Source organism: Mustela lutreola, chromosome 14 (assembly GCF_030435805.1).
Source record: "Mustela lutreola isolate mMusLut2 chromosome 14, mMusLut2.pri, whole genome shotgun sequence".
In the NCBI taxonomy this organism is placed as follows: domain Eukaryota; kingdom Metazoa; phylum Chordata; class Mammalia; order Carnivora; family Mustelidae; genus Mustela; species Mustela lutreola.
This window is the reverse complement of record NC_081303.1, coordinates 50,370,496-50,388,681: the sequence shown is the minus strand read 5'-3', so window position 1 is coordinate 50,388,681 and position 18,186 is coordinate 50,370,496. Positions and strand designations below refer to the sequence as shown.

At 42.3% G+C, this 18,186-nt stretch overlaps 1 protein-coding gene across 18 annotated transcripts in view; it reads right to left on the bottom strand.

Annotated features, from left to right (window-relative positions):
• NFASC (neurofascin) overlaps window positions 1–18,186 on the bottom strand; it is a 178,454-nt gene that overhangs the window by 92,129 nt on the left and 68,139 nt on the right. For 17 of the 18 annotated variants that reach the window (XM_059145864.1, XM_059145870.1, XM_059145875.1 and 14 more), the window contains exon 2: window positions 5,125–5,230. In XM_059145864.1, the coding sequence (XP_059001847.1) occupies window positions 5,125–5,230 (106 nt within the window). Of the gene's footprint in view, window positions 1–5,124; window positions 5,231–18,186 lie in introns of those variants that run through there. The other variant, XM_059145871.1, reaches the window with a different exon arrangement.

Below are 18,186 nucleotides of genomic sequence, written 5' to 3'. Positions count from 1 at the left end.
ATGTAATATATTGGATATTGATTTAAAACAAAAGACGGAGGGCTAAGTGTTTGTCTGCCACCTTGGGCAAGCCACAGTTCTGTCCCCCACCCCACAGTGAATTGCAAAATGCTATATGGAGGGCATCGGTAGAGAGAACAGTTAGCAAATTCAGACCCTCTCAGAAGTTTTCCTAAAGGAAGACCGCTGTGCATCTAAAGCCCTAACCATCTTTCTTTCAAATCCAGCTTCCTCCCCCAGGCACTGACCGGTGGCCTCCCAGGTTCCCTGAGTTGGGGTGCCCCATCTGGATTCCTGGCCACTGTCCATCCGAGGACCTACCATCTGGATCCGTCTGCTCATATCACTCGGGTTAAGCTGCTTACTCTGTCCCCTGTTTGTGGGATTCTAAGCCTGCTTTCACAGACCAAGGTTCTGAAGCCATTTAAAAACCACAGACTGAGCTCAAACCAGGAAAAAAAAGCGGGGCAAGATTAAAGGGGAAGCTTGTTTGGGGTGCAGGAGAGAGGACCTTGAACCCCTTAATCAGACAGTGAGCTTCCTGAGGGTGGGGGCAGTAGCTCCTACCTCATTCCTGTGTCCTTCATGGGAATAAGGGCTTGTCAAAGCCGAACAGGGCTGGATGTAATCAATAAAGGTGAACAATGAACTCACTAGGACATTACACACCGGACAGGGACACAGAAACGTGGCTTCAATGCCCTCAACTACGGACCTGCTGCGTGGTCTTCAACAATGTGTTTACTGTCTCTTGGAACCTCAGTTTTCTTGTCTTTAAAGGTGGGGTGAAGACACTTACTAAAAGGTTGCTGCGATGATTGTGAATTAAATGGACTGCTTTGAGTCGATTCATTTTTCATCAATTAGTGGGGTAATGTCTATGTATAGCATCTAACCCAAGGCCTGGCACAAACGTGGCGTTCAAAAACCACTGGTCCTTCCTCCTGTTCCCCAAGTTATAGCTGGTGTATTGTATCCTTCCATGGCTTTGGATGAGCTGGGCTTTCAAATCTACAAGTTTGCTTTGTACATCTTCAGAATGCACAACGCCTGTGCAAATAACCAAATACTGCCTCTGTGGCCAAATATTAAAACCAACATAGGTCACCTGCCCAGGCACTGACTACTTCAGGCCTGACAGGGAGAACCACGTCAGGGCTTCGGAGGTAACTCCCGTCCTGCCCTCCTTACTGGTGGAGCCACTGGTATTCCAAGGATGACACATCCCCAGTTGCATTTTTAAAAAATTCCTGTTGGGGGCACCTGGTGGCTCAATGGGTTAAAGCCTCTGCCTTCAGCTCAGGTCATGATCTCAGGGTCCTGGGATCAAGCCCCACATTGGGCTCTCTGCTCAGCAGGGAGCCTGCTTCCCTGTCTCAGTGCCTGCCTCTCTGCCTTGTGATCTCTCTCTCTCTCTCTGTCTCTCTCTGTTAAATAAATAAATAAAATATTTTTAAAAAAATCCCTGTTGGGGGCGCCTGGGTGGCTCAGTGGTTGAGCCGCTGCCTTCGGCTCAGGTCATGATCTCGGGGTCCTGGGATCGAGTCCCGCATCGGGCTCTCTGCTCGGCGGGGAGCCTGCTTCCTCCTCTCTCTCTCTCTGCCTGCCTCTCTGCCTACTTGTGATTTCTCTCTGTCAAATAAATAAATAAATAAATCTTTAAAAAAAAAAAAAAATCCCTGTTGGACTGATAAAGTGACACATGGAGGAAAGGACTAAGACAGCAGGAGGGAGTGGCCTCTGTCCCCCTCCCTCTCTCCGGCTCCTTCCATTTACATCCTAGACAGGCATCAGTCACGATCCCCTGCCACCCGGGCAGGCTTCTGCAGGCTGGGGGCGTGAAGATACGGGAGCCCGGAGGAGGGGATGTGGCACAGGCAGGGAAGGTGGCGGCCTGTGAGAGAGGGTGTGCCATGTGTCTGGGAGTCTGGTGCGAAGCGCCGGCGGCTACACGCTTACGCTGAAGACTGGTTCCGGCGGCGCCGGGGAAAGTTTCTTGTCTTATGCCCTGAGAAGCGCATCTGTCGGCAAGCAGAACAGCCTCTCTCTTGGCTGGAGATGAGGTCCTCTTATTAGAAATAGAAACCCAGAGGTGACTTGCGGTCTCAAACTCAACAGCCCCGCCTCTGCTAAAAAGGTGGGTTTAGCGGGGTGGCAGCAAAGGCCAAGGGGTGGAGAAGAGATGGCATCACTTCGGGAGAAACGAGGGAGACAGCTAGCTGTTCAGGGAATAGTCGTCATGTCCCCACACCCAGCCTGCAGACCTCAGCGCCCCAGGAAAGGGTGGCTAAGCACGGGTAGCACCTCAGGGCCTGGGAATCAGTCTTGCAGCAGGGGATGGAGATGCAAAACAGCTCCTAATAAAGATCCCCTGCTCCTCCATCAACCTGCAACCCTGTGTCCTGAGCCCGAGTTGTCCTGTTAGAATGCTGTTGTGTGGAGTAGGCCCAGCTTCTCCGCAACAGGCACAAGGGCTTAGGAGTGTGAGTGCGATTAACCAAATGGAAGCGGAAGGCCTGGGGAACTGGGAGGTTTCTCTGCCTTGCGTCAGAGGGCAGGTGTCCACTCTGAGTGCCCGGTGAGGACCCAGAGCCGTAGCGCTGGGGTGGGGGAGAGATTAGGCTGAGTGGGGACGTCACGCAGGGAGGGAGGAGTATGCTGAGAGCAGATGCTTGGGTCAGCTCCAGATGGCAGTGGCCTCAGAACAAAAGGGAAGAACCAGAGGGAAGAAGGACCCAGAAACAGAGGACTGGCCCCTGCAGGCTTCTGAAATCAGATTCCCACCTGGAACCTGGCTGGAGGCAGGCCAAGCGAAGGTGACCCAGAGTTTCTAGGAAGACTCGGAAGCAGCCACCCCAAACCCGACTGTGCAGGTCCCAGGGCAGGACTGCTGGGATTCACACTCAAGGCCTGGCCCTTCTGCACATGTGCAGCTTTGGGACCAGCCTTAATCGTGCTGCATCTGTGTTACCAGTAGCATGTGAGCAATTAACGGGCCCTATTTCACAGGTTTGTCGTGAGGATGACACCGAAGAGCGACGTCAGCACAGAGCACAGTGCCCAGTGCATACGGGGAGCACTCAGGATGTTGATTACTGAAAGGATGATGGTGATCGCCCTCTAAAGAAACCTGGATCAGCCCCCCTTCTCTCAGAACTTCCTGTTCCCTCAACAGCCATATGGGCCTGCTTTTATGTACTCTCTGCACTCTTCTTTTTAAAGCTTTCTCTGTGCATCTGAAAGTCCCTGGACCTACTGACCCCTCAGGGTGTGCCGGTGCCTGAGGCTGGAGCAAGCAGTGTGGGGTCACGGAAAGAAAAACAGCGGTCATTGACGGCACCTCACTTCTAGGATGGGCTCCGCCGCTAAGGAATTTTGTGGACCTGGGAGATAGAACTTCTTGAGCCTCAGTGTATTCCTCAAATGGGATGAAGACCCCAGCCTTGCTCGCACCACAGAATAGTCATGAAGGTCAAAAGATGTAATTAAATGGATGCACGATCAAAATTAAGCTCGGAACCCCTATTAGTGATTGCTGGTTAGGTTGGAAGTGTTCGGAGGGGCAAGGCAGCACAAGTTTGCTCTGCTATCACCTGGCAAGGTGGGGGTCTCGGGAGGCAACCTACAGTGCTGGTGTCCAGAGAGGGCAGTGAGGGGCTCCGGTGGGCACAGGGACAGATGGGAGGGAGGGTACCTGAAAAAGCGCCCAGAGAGGGGGCGTGGCCACACAACGCTGCCTACCTCCTGATTCCACCCCAGCTCCGGAGGTCTGTTCCCATGCTGTTTTTCAGAGCCTTATATGCCCATGAAAACAGCTGGAATACCACTTTTACAATCAGGGTCCTCCAAAAACAGCAGAACAAAAGAATGGTGCCTCCCACCCCCAAGGTCAGGCGGTATGTTCAAGTTCAGTATTTAGTAACAATGATTCAGTGAAAAGCCCTGTGGTCCGATAGATTTCCCGAGCAGTCCCTGAAACCTGGCAGTGTTTTAATGGCAAGTCGTAGCCCTAAAAGGGCCCATAGAGAAACTGCCTTGATAAGAAAAGTACATCTGAGCTCTGTTGATAGGCTAGATAATAATAACTTTCCTTCACTAAACACCTGCTACATGTCAGGCACTGTGCAGGGCTCTTTGTACATTTCATCTTTGATCTTTACAAGATATCCATTATTATCCCCATTGCATAAACGAGGAGACTCAGGCCTATAGCAGTTAGAAACACTCCTAAAGTCACCAAGCAAGTAAAGCTGGAATTTGTCCAGATCCGAAATCCATGTCATCAGCCAGCTCTGCTCCCACCTTTCAACCCCCTCCCTGCATCCCTGCCCACCCCACCCCCCAGCCCCATCTCCCAACTCCTGGGAGAATGAAGACATCTGGAAAGGGGGCTGGAGAGAGAAAGACAAAATGCCATGAGGCAGAGGTGCCAAGAGTCAAGAATAAGGAAATCTTTCTCTGTTCAGGCCTCCAGGCCACTAGCGTGTGATCTGTCACCAGTGACGACTCCGTGAAAACTGCAGCCTTCACTTCACACGTTTCCTCCCCTGCCAACCCCCAGCCTGAAACTCAAACAGCAGGCGCGGGCAGCAGGCAATTCTAGTTGAGAACAGAACAATGCAGACATACACACAGGGTCTGCTTCAGTGATGCGGCCTCGGGTTGCTCACTGGGCCATGGACAGCGATCCATCTGCCGGGGCCCAATGCCCCGCCCAGAGGAGGGGTTCTCCAGACTGCCCCCCATATGCCGAGGCTGTCACTCAGGATGCTCCCAGGTTGTGGAGACCAGGCTTGTGGGGTGGGGCAGGGGGCTATGGATCACCAAGCTGTTTCCCAATTTTTCAATTCCGGTGGACAGTTGGACAATGACAAGTCTAATGCCACTGACTGCATCGCTGGAGAAAAGGAGCGAAAGCTGCCCAGTGCAGTCTCCTTGCAAAGGGGAGCCTGGAGGTCTGGCTCTGTGGCCAGCCAGCTCCCGGGAGAAGGAAGGAGATGTCCTTTTACGGGACTCGGGAAGCCAAAGAACCTTGGCTCATCAAAGAGAAGAGGAGAGGCAACACCCCCCCACCCCCATCTCTGAGCCACGTGCACCCAGCCAAGCCCCCCTCACCCCACTCACCGTCTCTGCCTCATTCAGCCTCCTTCTAGTGATACCAGGGGCACTCTTCCAGCTTGCAGCAGGAAGGAAAGCTCCAGGGTCCCAAATTGCACATAAGTCAATCAACCTGTCACAAAGCAAGCACAAAGAGCCCCAGGGTCACTCTTGGAAAGGAAAAGAAAAGGCTTTGTGGTCTGCAGTCTGTTCATTCACTGGGAAATTACATTGTTGTCCACACCCATTTGGAAAGTTTTGCTTAGCATAATGACATCTTTGTTTAAAGAAATTCAAGGCACTGGGCAAGAGAGGACAGAGATTCTGCAAGGTGCCTAATCATATCAGACTTCGGTGGTCTCTCTCATCCATAAGATCATTATTAGTGCCCTGACATCATAATCTAATTGCTGATTCCCTGTTTACCTAAAGGAGTTAAGTCACATCTTGGAGCATTTCTCCTATACCCATGGGGGAATTAACCCATAATTATCTCATTAGTTGTCTTAACTGAGGAGAAAGATTGGGTTTTTCTTCCCCATCTACAGATAATCAAACTGAGTTCACCATAAATTCATCTATAACATTGAAAGGTGATCTAAATTTAGGGTCAGGGCACATGGATTTGAAGTTCTAATTTGTTATGTCATTTAGGGTGGGTCACTTCCCTGCATGTGTCTCACAGTTTCTTGATCTGTATTATGGGAAGAAGTTACTACTAGTTAAAACTCAGAGGTTCAAGCCCAGTGCCAGTCCTTCTGGATGACCATTTAACCTTTCTTGGTGCAGATAACATATCTCACTTAATCATTTGCTTTAACATTAAAATGTGTCTGCAGGAAATGGCAAAATCCACCTTTGTAAAGGGGAATGTGGCAATATGTATCAAAATACACATGCACTCACTCTTTGACTGGCAATCCCAGTTCTAGGAATCTGTTTGAAATATATCCTATCTGCCTTTGCCGTGATCTCTACTATTAAATGGAAAAAACATGATAGAGAAAAGTGTGTTTAATATGCTATCATTTATTTAAGAAAAGGAGAGAGACACGAAGATAAATATGTACCTGCTTATTTTTTTAAAAAGACAATAAAAGTATAAAGCATAAAATATAATTTAAGGGGCGCCTGTGTGGCACTGTCAGTTAAGCATCAGACTCTTGGTTTTGGCTCAGGGTCATGAGATTGAGCCCCACATCAGGCTCCATACTAAATGAGGAGTCTGCTTGAGACTCCCTCTCCCTCTGTGCCTCCACCTCACATGCACTCTCTCTCACACACAAATAAATCAATCTTTTTTAAAAATTTAGAATTTGAAAGACCTACAGAGAGGAGGAGGAATGGCGTGGATGGGAAAGGAATAAAAGTTGGGTTTTAAATCGACCTTGTTGTGTGAATTTGCTTTGGAACATGTAAGTATCTGACATAATTATAAAAGCACAATTAATATTTTTAAAAAGAAATGTCTAAAAATAAAATGCAACAAATGAGTTCATGTGTCCAGTTGGTTGGCACTACACATAGAAAAATTAAAACACTGTAATTTGAATATCCTTGGAAGAATATACCTAAGAATAAAAGGAACTGCCCCATTCCCTAAGCCCCTCCAACCCGAAACTGTTTTCAATAATCATATTATTGATGGTACTATTCTGTTCTTCTTATTGTTATTCTGGGACTTTTGTAGTGTATTATGAGATAAGTCAAAGGAATAATACTACTAATGTTGCTGAAAAAAAATTTCTTCTTGAAAGGTGATACGGATGCAAGATCTATGAGATCAGGTAAAGTCTGTAGCCGATTGTTAACTGCAGTCTCATTATGAACTTCCTATGTTTTATCTTGCACACATTCTTGCATGCATGCACACACATGCACACACAAAGTGTACTCCCTAGCCCTGTCCACTGTAAGACCAAGAAACAAGGATCGTCCCAGGAGGACTGGGCACCCCTGGCAATTAGTTTAGGAACTCTAAATACTAACCCTCCCACAAAGGAACAGGCTTCTTTGGGGAAATGTCTGAGGCAGCAGTTGTACAAGATAAGACTAGAACACCTCATCAAACCAAAAAATCAAATGCAGCATCAAAGACATCTTGTAAGAGTCATGCCAAAAGGTCTCAAAAGCCATCCAGAATAAGGTTTCCTTGGTCAACCTGGACATCTACAGGGATCATAACTGCAATAGATTGAAACATAACAAATGTGTTACAAACCCCTAAGAATATGTCTTAAAATACTTCATTATTTTGAAAACGGGTCAATAAAGCAAAAGAAGAAAAGGTGGGTGGGGGGATAGCTGAGACAGGACTGGTCTTGTACTGATGACTGTCGCAGACAACAGTGGGCATGTCGGGTTCGTTATAAAATTCTCTCCTTTGCAAAGCATTTTCAAAAACACAAATAAATTTTGAATGCTAGAACAGACTGAGAAGCAAGAAATCATTAGAATGCTAATTTTTGAAACCCTTCCAAACCACAGTTATTTAATCTTCACAGTAATCCAGTCTAATACTGAAGGATGCAGATATGGTCACCCCCATTTCACACTGGAGGAAACAGGTAGAATAAACCCATGTTCTTATCCTGAAGTATTCAAACCCACATGTTCTTATCCCCAAGACCCACTGTTCCACAGCTGCTTCTTTAATATACCCATTTGTATATCTGGGTTAATAAAACTCTCCTTGCCTATAGGAGGGCATCAGAGGGCTACAATGAGATAACGTGTGGGAAAGCACTTGGAAAACAAATCCTCGTACGAATATTTTACAGTCATTTGAAAACTGGGGATCGGATCTGCCCTATGAGGTTGCCATATCAAATGAGAGCTGTGATTTAAAGAGAGATGAACAGATACAAAGACAGACAGGGAACCTTAAGAATGAGGTTATAACTACCCCCAATGTTTTATCATCATTGCTCACAGCACTTCAGGGTTAAGTGAGAAGGGAGACTTAGAATCCATGGTAAAGACTCTCCACCTGACCCAGGGGTAAGACAGTTCCAGGAATGACACCTGGTGCTCTGGGGAGGAACCATGATCAAGCGATACCTGATATCCCACAGGCTGCAAGAAGAGTGGCTCTCGGTAACAGATGGATGGGGCCACTCCCAGGTTTCTGGGCATCCGAGGTACTACCTCCAGCTTCTAGAGGCCAGACACTTGCTGGTACCTCTGAACGAGACCTAGGTTGGCAACGGAATGTGGGCATTCCTAGTGGGCAACGGAATGTGCTTCCCAGTAATAAGGGGCAGGCAGAGCATGTCATTCTGATGACCAGAAGGAATGTTTGGGGTTGCTCACTGGCTCCCAAAATGCTATCTCTTGGCTTTCCTATCTCAGTGTCTGCGTGGGGAGTGTTTACAGATTTCTTCTCAGCAAATGCTTATTTTCAGATTGTCCTGCCTCTGGCCACAGAATAAAAGTGGGACTGGGGAATCTCCAACACTTTCTTGCCTTGGAATTCTATGAGTCCATAAGTGCATTCTTCTGAAGACATAGAAAAAATCAAAGTACTCCTGAGTCCTGGCTCATGTCCCGCTTCCCCCCAGATATTTAGTCTGTGCAGTGGGAACGAAGACTTATTTAGTCTCTGTCTCTATTTCTTTCTGGAGGTTCTTACTTAAGCTAAGCATTTAAAAAATTTATTTTACTTTTTTTGGATAGGTAGTCCCTTCACATTATATGAAATTCAAAAGATGCAAAGAAGTGTATAATAAGAGTATATATTAAGAAGCTTATATGAATAATATGTATATGTATATATGAGTAAATTACCCTCCCAATCCTGTACCCCCTTTCCCAGTTCCTCTTAGTCCCTCTCCCTGGCCAGCCACTATTAGCAGTGTGTTGTGTATCTTTACAGAGGCTGACTGTGTCTACATAGATACACATTTTTTGAAAATTACAACACACTATACATATTTTTCACTTACTTTGCTGTTCTCGGTTAACAAGCATCTTAGATATCTTTCTATATTAGCTCATGTAAAAACTGCTTTTAGCAGCTGCATAGTATTTAATTGTATGAACATATCATATTTACGTGCTCAATCCTCTACTCTTAGACATGTAGGATGTTTGTAATCATTGGATGTGGAAAATTGCTCCAATAAATATTCTTGGATATATGTGATCTCTCACACTTGCAAGACTATTTATAGGATAAATTCTTGGATACGGAATTTCTGGGTCAAAGGGAATGTGGCCAAATTGCTCTCCATGAAGGCTGTGACAGTTTATACTCCCACCAGTCATATTTGAGTTTCTGATTCCCACTTCCCCAGTATGCTGTATTAATAGTTTTGTTCTGGTTTGGGTTGTTTTGTTTTGTGGTTTCTTTTTGGTCTTTGACAATCTAATTGCCTTTTGTGGTTCATTTATTATGAATGAATTCGAGTATTTCCTTTCTTTAAATTGTTCCTATTCTTTGTTCATTTCTCTATTAGTTGGCTTATTCTTATCAGTTTGAAGCAACTCATTACTTACTAGGAAAATTACCTCTTTATCTATAAGAGGAGCTTAAAATTGTCCACGTCATTATTTTTATCCTGACTTTATTTGTGCACTAAAAACATACATTAGAAAAGAAGAAAAGTCTCAAATCAATAATATGAGGTCCCACTTCAAGAAAGTAGAGAGGATGAAATAAACTCAAAGCAAGCAGAAAGAAGAAAACAAGAAACAACAGAAATAAATGAACTAGGAAGGAAAACCAATATAGAAAAAAAATGAAATGAGCTGGTTCTTTTTTCTTTCTTTATTTCCTAACATGAGCTCGTTCTTTGAAAAGATCAATAGAATCAATAAATCTCTAGCAAAACTGAAAAAGAAAAAAATCGCCAATATCAGGGATGAAAAAGGAGATGTCACTAAAGACCCTCCAGACATTAAAAGGATATAAGAAGACACTACAAACAACTCCACATACATAAATTTAAAAACTTACTCAAAATGGACGAATTCCTCAAAAATGCAAACCACAACTCCTAATATGTAATAGATAATTCAAATGGTTTTGTAATTATTAAAGAAGTTGAATCCATAATTTAAAAAACTCCCGAAAGAGAAATCTCCAGGTCTAGACTGTCTCACTGAAGAATTCTAGCAACTTTTAAAGAAGAATCAACACCAATTTTAGAAAATCTCTTCCATACTATAGAAAAGAACACTTGCCCAATTTATTTTATGAAGCTAGGTGACTCTGCTAGCAAAATCAGACACAGACAGAAAAAAAGAAAAAGAAAAAGAAAGATCACTAATACCTCTCATGACTATAAACACAAATATCTTTTTAAAAAATTAGCAAATAAAATTCAGCAATATATGAAAAGAATTGTACACTATGACCAAGTAGGTTCATTCCACAGATGAAAGGCTGGCTTAGTATTCTAAAATCATCAAAGAAATCTACCATATTCACAAGCTAAGGAAGAAAAATCACATGATCCTAACAATCAAGGCAGAAAAAGCATCTGACATAATTCAACACCCATTCATGATTTAAAAAGAAAAAACTCTCAGAAAAAAAATTTGAGATAAACTTCCTCAGTTCAATTTTTTAAAATCTACAAAACATCTCCAGCTAACATTATACTTCATGGTGAAACACTGAATTTTTTCCCCCTAAAATTGAAGACAAGGCAAAGGTATGCATTTTCACTGATCTTACTCAACATAGTGCTTGAAGTTATAGCCATTGGAATAAAGCAAGAAAAGGAAGTCAAGGGTGTACAGGAGAGAGAAGAAGAAATAAAACTGTTTCTTTTTGCAGATAACATGATGGTCTATGTAGAAATCTCAAGGAATCTATAAAATAAGAAACAAAAAACCTGTTCAGAAATAATAAATGGAATCATCATGATTTTAGCATATAAGATAAGCATCTGAAAACCAACTGCATTTCTATATACAAGCAATGAACACATGGAAAAATTAAAAATACAATGCCATTTACAATCCCTCAAAAAAACAAAATACTTAGGTATAAAATGAACAAAACGTGTACAGGATTCATATGTAGAAAATGATGCAGTGCCTATGGAAAAAAATGAAAGCTCTAAATGGACAGAGACACATCATGTTCATGGATTGGAAGACTCCACAGAGCAAAGGTGTGAATTCTCCCCAAACTGATACACTGGTTCAATGCAATCTGTATCGAAATACCAGCAAGACTTTCAGTAGACACAGACAGATTATTCTAAAATTTAAATGGAAACACAAAGGAACTAGAATAGTTAACAAAATCTTGAAAAAGAAGAACATGGGAGGAAGCAGTCTGTCCAACTGAAAGACTCATTAGATAGCTCCAGTAATAAAAGAATGTATGGTACTGGTAAAGGAACAGCCACATAGATCAATGCAACAGAACAGGGAATCCAGAAGTAGATCCACACAAATATGCTCAAATGATTTCTGTCCAAGATGCAAAGGTGACAGAGCAATGGAGGAAAAGACAGCCTTTTCCGCAAATGGTGCTGGCACAACTGGACATTTATGAGCCATTAAAAAACAACAATGGCAACAAAAAACAAAAAACCCAAAACCACAAAACTCAGCCTAAGTCCTTAAACAGAAATACAAAAGTAATACAGAAATAAGTTTCCATCGAAATGGAGGGAAGACTTAAATGTAAAATGTAAACTTTTAAAACTTGTAGAATTAAAACAGAAAATCTTTGAGATCTAGGGGCAAGCAAACAGTTCTTTAGTTTGATGCCAAAAGCACCACTGCATAAAAGAAAAAAACTGATAAGCTGGATTTCATCAAAATTAAAAACACTTTTCTGCAAAAGAGGATGACGAGTGGGAGAAATCACACATATGACAAAGAACTAGTTCTGGAATATATAAAGAATTTCCAAAACTCAGCACCAAAGACACAAACGATCCAACTGGAACACGGCCAAAAGACATTTCACTGAAGTAGACATTCAGATGGCAAATAAGCACTTGAAAAGCAGTTCAACGTCACCAGCCATTAGCGGAATGCAAATTAAAAGTGCAATGAAAAGGAAAGAAACAGGACAATAATGAGCTATCATTACACACCTATCAGAATTGCTAAAATAAAAAATAATGACCACACCAAACACGGGTAAGATCTGAAAACACTTAATCACTCATACATCGCTGGTGGAAATGTAATCTGGTACAGCCAGGTTACAATACACTTCGGCAGTTTCTTAAAAAATTAAACACAGAAACTATACTATAACCCAGCAAGTGCACTTCTGTGCATTTATCCCAGAAAAACAAGGACTTATGTCCACACAAAAACCTACACAAGAATGTTAATAGCAGTTTTATTCATAATAGCCCCAAATGCAAACAACCCAAGGATCCTTCCATGGGGGCATGGTTAACACTGTGGTATAGTGTAGTGGAACATTACAGCAGCAATAAAAAGGCAAGAATTATTGATACTTGTGGCAATTTGGATACATCTCCAGAGATTTATGGTGAATGAAAGAAGCCAATCCTCTAAACTTAATAGATTGTGATTCCATTTATATAACATTCTGGAAATGACAAAATTATAGAAATGGAGAACAGATTAGTAGTTGCCACAGATGAAGGAAGGTGGGTTGTGCTCGGAGAAGATGGGGGCAGCTTGAAGATGCCCACGAGAGGAGGGGCGTCTGGGTGGCTCAGAAGGTTAAGTAAGCATCTGACTCCTAGTTACGGCTCGGGTCATGGTCTCGTGGTGGTAGGACCCAGCCCTGTGTCAGGCTCTGCTCGCAGTGTGTAGTCTGCTTCTGATTCTCCCTCCCTTTCCTGCTCTCTCTCTCTCAAATGAATGATAAATAAAATCTCTGAAAAAAAAAAATGTTAACAAGAGGGATCCCGGCTGTGACGGAAATAGTTTCCATCTTGACAGTCTGTTGTCAATATCCTGGCCATTGTACTATTACTTGTTTGTTCGTTTGTTTGTTTAAAGGGGAAGAGGGAGAGAGAGCATCTTAACCAGGCTCCATGCCGTGTGTGGAGCCTGATGGGGGTCTTGAGCTCATGACCTGAGACCACAACCTGAGCTGTAATCAAAAGTCAGATGCTTAACCAACCAAGCCACCTAGGGGCCCCAGGCTGTGCTATATTTTGCAAGCTACTATTGGAGGAAGCTGGGCAAAGTATACGAGGGATCTATCTGTACTATTTGCTATAATTGCCAGAGAATCTATAATTGTTTCAAAATAAAAAAGTTTGGGTAAAAATAGTTCTCATGGGGCACCTGGGTGGCTCAGTGGGTTAAAACCTCTGCCTTTGGCTCAGGTCATGATCCCAGGGTTCTGGGATCGAGCCCTGCATCTGGCTCTCTGCTCAGCAGAGAGCCTGCTTCCCCCCCCCCCCACCCTGCCTGCCTCTCTGCCTACTTGTGATCTCTGTCAAATAAATAAATAAAATCTTTTAAAAAATAGTTTTCAGTTGCTTCTCTTTGCATTCTATGTAAATATAACATCTCTTCCTTTCCAATCTTTATACCTCATTTCTTTCTCTCAGCAGATTAAACTTAAAATGCAAAAACAAATGCAAAACAAATTAGGAAGAAAAATCTGCTACTACAGAAAGTAATACAAACTAGATGGAAATATTTTTTTAAACATATTTTCATTGTGGGCTAGCATGGATTACAAAATTTTGACAGTATTTTAAAAACAAAAACATTTTCTCAGATGTATTAAAAAGCTACTTCTCCTCAAAATAAATTGCCCAGTGCTGAGCATCATGAGTGTTCAATAATGACATTTCCAAGGAAAGAGATTCATTAACTTTCCTTGATAACTTGCTTCACTGAGGGGATCTCACAATCCAAAGGTGCAAAAAATCTAGCTAAAATCGGACATTGTTATTTCAGTACAGCTGGACCTATGTTGTGAAGCCAAAAGAGATTCTCTAACTGTAAGGAAGCTCTGGAAAGTTCAAGATGCGTGAGAGTACTCTCACCCACAGATCCAGCAAAACTAGACCAGTCCAAACAGAACAGCAAATGATGTGGAGAAGAATCGTATTTTCAGAGGGTGCCCCAGGTGACTGCTGGTGATAGTGGGGAATCCAGCATCAAGCACCCCTCTGCAGCTATGCCTGCCCTAGGCAGGGGGGAGGATGACCAGGATGGGCCAGGGGGCCCTGCATGGCCATTTGAAAGACACTGGTAAGAGAATAAAGGACAAGCCACAGACTGGGGAGAAATGTTTGAAAAACACAAATCTGATAAAAGGCCCATCAGAGAATATAGCAAGAATTCTCAACTGATCATAAGAAAACAAATATCCCAGTCTATGGCCATACCAGCCTGAACGTGCCTGATCTCATCTGATCTTGGAAGCGAAGTGGGATCAGGCCTGGGTTAGTACTTGGATGGGAGAAAACAAATAATCCAATAAAAGACAAGCAAAGGACGTAAACAGACACTTCTTTCCCAAAGAAGATGTATTTTGGGCGAATAAGCACACAAAGAGATACTCATCATCTTTAGTCAACAGGTGAATGCAAACTAAAACTACAATGAGATGGGATTATATACCTGTTAGAAGAGCTCAACAACAGAAAAGCTCATGATACCAGGTCCTGATGAGCATGTGAAGTAAATGGAACTTGTATATATTGCTGATGGGAATAAAAAGCGGCACAACACTTTGGAAAACAGTTTGGCAGCTGTTTAGAAAGTTAAATATCCAGTTAATATATGACCTAGTAATCCTATTCTGGATTTTTTTTAGTACGTTCAGTGGAGATTTTTAGTAAGTTTTTCATAATTGCCAAAAATTAGACACAAGCCAAATGTCTGTTAACAGGTGAGTGGGCAAATGAACTGTGGTCTGTAATAGAATAGTACTTATCAATAAAAAGAAGTGATCTACTGATACATGTAGCAAGTTAGAGGCATCGTGAAGGCACTGTGTTAAGTAAAAGAAGCCAGTTCCAGAAAGGCTACATACTGTATGGTTTGATTTATATGACATTCTGGAAAATGGAAACTCTAGAGACCAAAAAGAGTTAGGGTTAGTGGGGAGAGGATTAACCAAAAAAGGGTACATGAGAGCTTCTTGGAATGATGGAGAGGTTCTGTATCTTGGTTACAGCAGTGGTTACATAATTATATATGCTTGTAAAATTCATAGGGCTCTACACCTGACACAGGTGAAGTTTATTCTATGTAAGCTATACCTTAATAAATCTGACTTGGAAAAAAGAAATCTTATGGTACATGAAAACACCAGTTAAGACTTAGGAGAAGATACTGGGTATGCACACATTTAACAAAAGATCACTGTCAAGAAATATACAAAGAGCTTCTATAAGCAAATAAGTAGATAACAAACCAACTGAAATAAAGGCAGGAGACACATAGGAATATATGTGGCTAATAAACATAATGATGACTGGGAAATGCCTATATATATATATATTCAATGGATATATAATCAATATATAATAGATTATCTATCTAATCTATATATATATATATATCTCACTAAAATGAGATACCAATTTATACTCACTCAACCAGCAAAAATTACTAAGTCTAATCATATCAAGTGTTGAAAGAGGTTGAAGATTTCTTATACATTGCTAAGGGTTCAAGCACTCTGGAAAAAAGTTTTATATTACTTCCTAAAATTGAACAATCACAAACTATGATTTAGTAAATCTACTCCTAGATATGTACCCATGAGACACTCTTGTACCTGCCCAAAAATGTTCCTTGCAACCTTCTTCACCATAGCAGAAACCTAGAAAGAGCCCAAAAGCTCATCAAGGGAGAAATGGATAATTAAACCATGGTAGAGTCAAACAATGAAATATTACACAGCAGGTGAGATAAGTGCGTTACAGTGCTATGCAAGAAAACTATACAAAAGGAAGGGAATAAGAGAAACTAGGATCCAAGATAATGATTACTACAACTCAACAACAAAATGAACCACCTGACTCAAAAATGGGCAAAGGGCTTGGGTAGATATTTCACCAAAGATATCCAAATGGCCAACAAGCATATGAAAAGATGTTCGACATCACTAATTATTAGGGAAATATAAATCAAAACTACGAGTTACTACCTCACACGCATTAGGATAGCTATTACTGAGAAAACCAGAAAATAACAAGTTGGTGAGGATGTGGAAAATTGGAACCCTCCTACATTGCTGGTGGGAACGTAAAATGGGGCAGCCTCTACCAAAAACGGTACGCAGTTCCTCAAAAAATTAAAAATAGAATTACCATATGATTCAGCAATCCCACGTCTGGGTGTATATCCAAAAGAACCAGAAGCAGAATCTTCAAAGAGGTATTTGTATGTTCATGTTCATCTCGGCATTATTCACAGCAGCCAAAAAGTGGAAGTAACCCAAGTGTCCGTGGATGGGTGAATGGATCATCAAAGTATGGTACACACACAAGGGAATATTACTCAGCCACAGAAAGGAAGGAAATTCTAACATGTGATACAACATGGATGAACTTTGAGGACATTATGCTAAGTGAAATAAGCCAGTCACCAAAAGACAACTACTGTAGGCTCCCACTCATTTGAGGTGCTTCGTGTAGTCAGATTCATAGAGATGGAAAGGGAAAGTGTGGTGGTTAGAGACTGAGAGGAGTAGGGAATTGAGTGTAGTTGTTTAATGGGCACTGAGTTTCAGTGGACTCCGTGAACGGAGTGCTGGAGATCAGTTTCGTAACGATGTGAATGTACTCAACCCTCCTGATCTGTACACTTGAAAATGGTTAAGATGGTGTTATGTCATGCATATTTTATTGCAATTAAAAATTAAAAAAAAATTTTAATTAATGATTACTTCTGGTAGTAGAGAGCTAGAGAGGATGGCTTGGTGGTGGTGGTAGTGAAATGCTAAGACAAGATATTTTCTAATTATCAAAGTTCTATCTTTGGTTGTGCGTGTAGGTTTGCAGGTTCTTACTATATAAATAAGTAAATGGATGGATGGATAAATGGAAATGGGAAAGAAGACACCAGATAAGTTATGGAGATGGAAGAGAGGAAAAGAACACGAATAAAAGAGAAAGAAAAATAGCAAGGGCATGTAAGACCGATGATAAGGCTGAGTCATGAACCAAAGGCTAACCCAAGGCTGTGCACCTGAGGTCCAAAAATAAACAAAACTTTGTTCCAGTGGGTCAAAAGAATCTTAGATCATCTACAATGAAAGGGATCTCAGAAATCTCTAATTGAAGCCCATCATTCGATGTGATGAGAAAAATGATACAGAGATACAAGAGAAACATGAATGAAGCGCAAAGATATTTGGTGATCTCTCTAAGGTCACACAAACATGGACATCCTAATCCTTTCACAGTCACATTTGCCAAAAAAGGCAGCAGCAATGAGGGAAAGTTAAGAACATTCACTCCTAGAGCAACCATCTCTTTTAGTCCTTACAACATTCCTCTAAGGAAGGCACTATTACCCTGGCTTTACACATTAGAAACCCAAAGCCCAGGGATGTTTTGAAACATCTCATCTAGGGGGTCTCAGCTGGTGAGTGGCAGAGCCAAACTCCAACCCACGTTGGTGGCATCAAAGCCTCCACTTTTTGATGCTATGCCAAAATCCACTTGATAGCAATGCAACAAAATGTCAACCACTACTTTGTGAACGGTCCTGTGGAAGACACAGAGACATGCAAATTACACAAGGAGTTTCTTGAAAAAGTCCTCTCTGATTATCTCAGAAAATCGTTGTTATTCCCAAGGGAAAACAAGAAGAGTAGCTACACTTGGTTTATATACTCAGTATATCCTGGTTTTAAAATATACCATGAATCTGTACTGATCACATGACTTGGTGAGAGAAATATTTTGCTTTATGAAACATCTCTTCTTAAGCAAGATAAGGCAGGTAAGCCCCAGCAACTGGGCGCCCAGTCCCATGACTCGGACCTACAAAGAAATGATCCAGTAAGACAAAACTCCTGCTGTAGGTAGAAGTCTTGGCAAACTGTTAAGAAGGGAGCTGAGGGGAGCACCTTACGAAGGATGAGACATAATCAGGGATGTGGGAAACATCTGCATTTTTAGATGATGCTTTGCTTTCCAACTGGCCCTCCATGACACC